Consider the following 2,293-nt stretch of genomic DNA (forward strand, 5'->3'; position numbering starts at 1 on the left):
GGAAACCCACGCAGACACGAGGAGAATGTGCAAACTCCACACAGACAGTGACCCAAGCCGGGAATTGAACCCAGGTCCCTGGAGCTGTGAAGCAGCAGTGCTAACCACTGTGCTACCGTGCCACCCTATTAACTGACTAAAGAATTATGTAATCCTTTAAACTAATGAAATCTCCCAATGTGATTTACAGAAGCATTATCAAATGAAATTTGACATTGAGTTAAATAAGGTGATATTAGGGTAGACGATCATAAGTTTGGTCAAAGAGATAGGTTTTCAGGAGGGTCTTAAAGGAGGAAAAAGGTAGAGGCAGAGAGATTAAACTGCAGATCTTATGCCCAAGCAGCTGGAGGCACAGACAGCAATGAATGAGTGATTACAACTGCATGCAGAAGAGGTCAGAATTACAGGAACGCAGATATCTCAGAGATGTGGGGCTGGAGGATTCAAACAGCAAATTTGAAAGCAAACGTCCACAGCAGCCCATTGTGCAAGGATTTGAAGAAAAACCACAACTAATGTTGTTACAAGACAGGGTAAGAAAGGAACTTCCTTATTCTGCAAAAACATGAAGGACTTGATGAACCCTTCAGTCTGGAATTGTACTCAATAAAAAAAAGGCTGTATAAGGAGCTGCTGCTTTTTTCGGGTGATAACTGTTGTGTCTGTTAAATGATTTAATATTAGAAGATAAGGACAGTGTCGCATTTGATTTTTTGACCATTTGTATTCTGAACTAGAGGAGAAATCCTGCATTCCCTTCAGTCTTAAATAATAATTAGTAATGCAAATTAACTGCTGGAGGGATCAGGTTTGCTGTATCGGGGCTGGAAAGCCTTTGAATACGTTCTTGATTGTGCTTCTCACCTTGTCCCTGAAGGTCTCTGCTGCAAAGTAATATAAAATTGGGTCCAAACAGGGATTCATCATTGCCCGGCACAGGGTAGCCACTGCAGCTTTCCCAACCGGACAGCTGACGTTGGATATATTCCCCGCGGGGAAGAGCTTGGCAATGTAGATAGTTCGTACAATATGATAAATCGGAAACCCAGTTATAAATATAACCATTACACCAATAATCCTGGCAATAGCTTTCCTCCGGGAGGTAGTTTGTCTGAGATGATTTGCCTTAGAAGTTAGCAAGGTCCTAACAATAAGTATGTAACAACCCGTGAAAATAAAGAAGGGAATAATGAAACCCAAGACCAGGGAAACTAAATCCATGGCAAATATTATTTTTATCTCCATACTACCAATCCAGCCACTGAGTTCAAAGCATTGATTTTTCTTATTTCGAATTGCCAGAAAAGGAATGGCTGTTAATCCAACAAATAACCATATTGCGATGCATATGATTTGCACATTTTTGACACTTCTATACTTCAAACCTTTGATTGGATGCACTACAGCGAAGTAGCGCAATATGCTCATCAGAGTCAGAAAGTAGATGCTGCAGTACATGTTGAAGTACAGGGCATACGTCAGGAATACACACAAATAATTTGGAAAATGCCAATAATGATACGAATCATAATAATAATAAACCCGCCAGGGCAAAGTGCACACAAAGAGCAGGTCCGATATTGCCAGGTTCGCCATGACAACGCTGAATGCAGTCTTCTTCTTGTATAACCTCAGGAATACAAAAATACAGAAGACATTTTCAATGAATCCAAAAATAAATACAATGATATACGTTGGTACATAGATGTTAGTTTTAAAGTTGCCAATGTCCCCACATGAGCGGTTCTCCAGGATGCTGTTATCATTCATTCTCTGCTTTGAGGAAATTTGTGCGCTTGGACGTTTCTGTAGAAGAAAGCCATTAATTTTAGTGATGGCAAATGAACAAAAGGTTAAATAGATTTACTATTGCTTTGATTTAATGCTGTGAATGTAACATGCTTTGAGTACTTACACAGTCACTTCAGCATAGCTAATGGCATCATTCTTCCTCTCAATGCTGTCTCTGACATAGTTTTAACAGAACTTCCAATCTCTGGAAGTTCGTATCTGGAGCTACCCCCAAGATGCGCTAAGAGATCTTTCAGAAGTTCCCACGCACTGACAACACGGGAATTGCCTGGCAAGTTTGAACCCTCTGAAACTGAGTTAGCATCCCAGACGTCAGATAGTTCTGACTTACTTATGTTCTTAAAATAGTTGCTCAGAAGAAGTTAGAAGGATTAAAAACAATTCTAACACCACACCTGACTTCTCCTGAGCCCCCCACTTCTGACCCCCGCCTTCCTTCTCAGCTACATCATGATCCCCTCCCTTGATCAATTCCCAA

At 40.7% G+C, this 2,293-nt stretch overlaps 1 protein-coding gene across 1 annotated transcript; it reads right to left on the minus strand.

Moving 5' to 3' along the window:
• Positions 1 to 807: 807 nt before the first annotated feature.
• Positions 808 to 1,779, minus strand: LOC144506119 (cysteinyl leukotriene receptor 2-like). Its single transcript, XM_078231943.1, has one exon. It carries the CDS (start codon positions 1,771 to 1,773, stop codon positions 808 to 810), a length of 966 nt encoding a protein of 321 aa, XP_078088069.1. The 5' UTR covers positions 1,774 to 1,779.
• Between the last annotated feature and the right edge of the window lie 514 nt (positions 1,780 to 2,293).

This window comes from Mustelus asterias, chromosome 17 (genome assembly GCF_964213995.1).
Source record: "Mustelus asterias chromosome 17, sMusAst1.hap1.1, whole genome shotgun sequence".
In the NCBI taxonomy this organism is placed as follows: domain Eukaryota; kingdom Metazoa; phylum Chordata; class Chondrichthyes; order Carcharhiniformes; family Triakidae; genus Mustelus; species Mustelus asterias.

Coding starts and splice junctions, on each gene's coding strand:
- LOC144506119 (XM_078231943.1), bottom strand. CDS start 1,773: ATGAATGATAACAGCATCCTGGAGAACCGCTCATGTGGGGACATTGGC.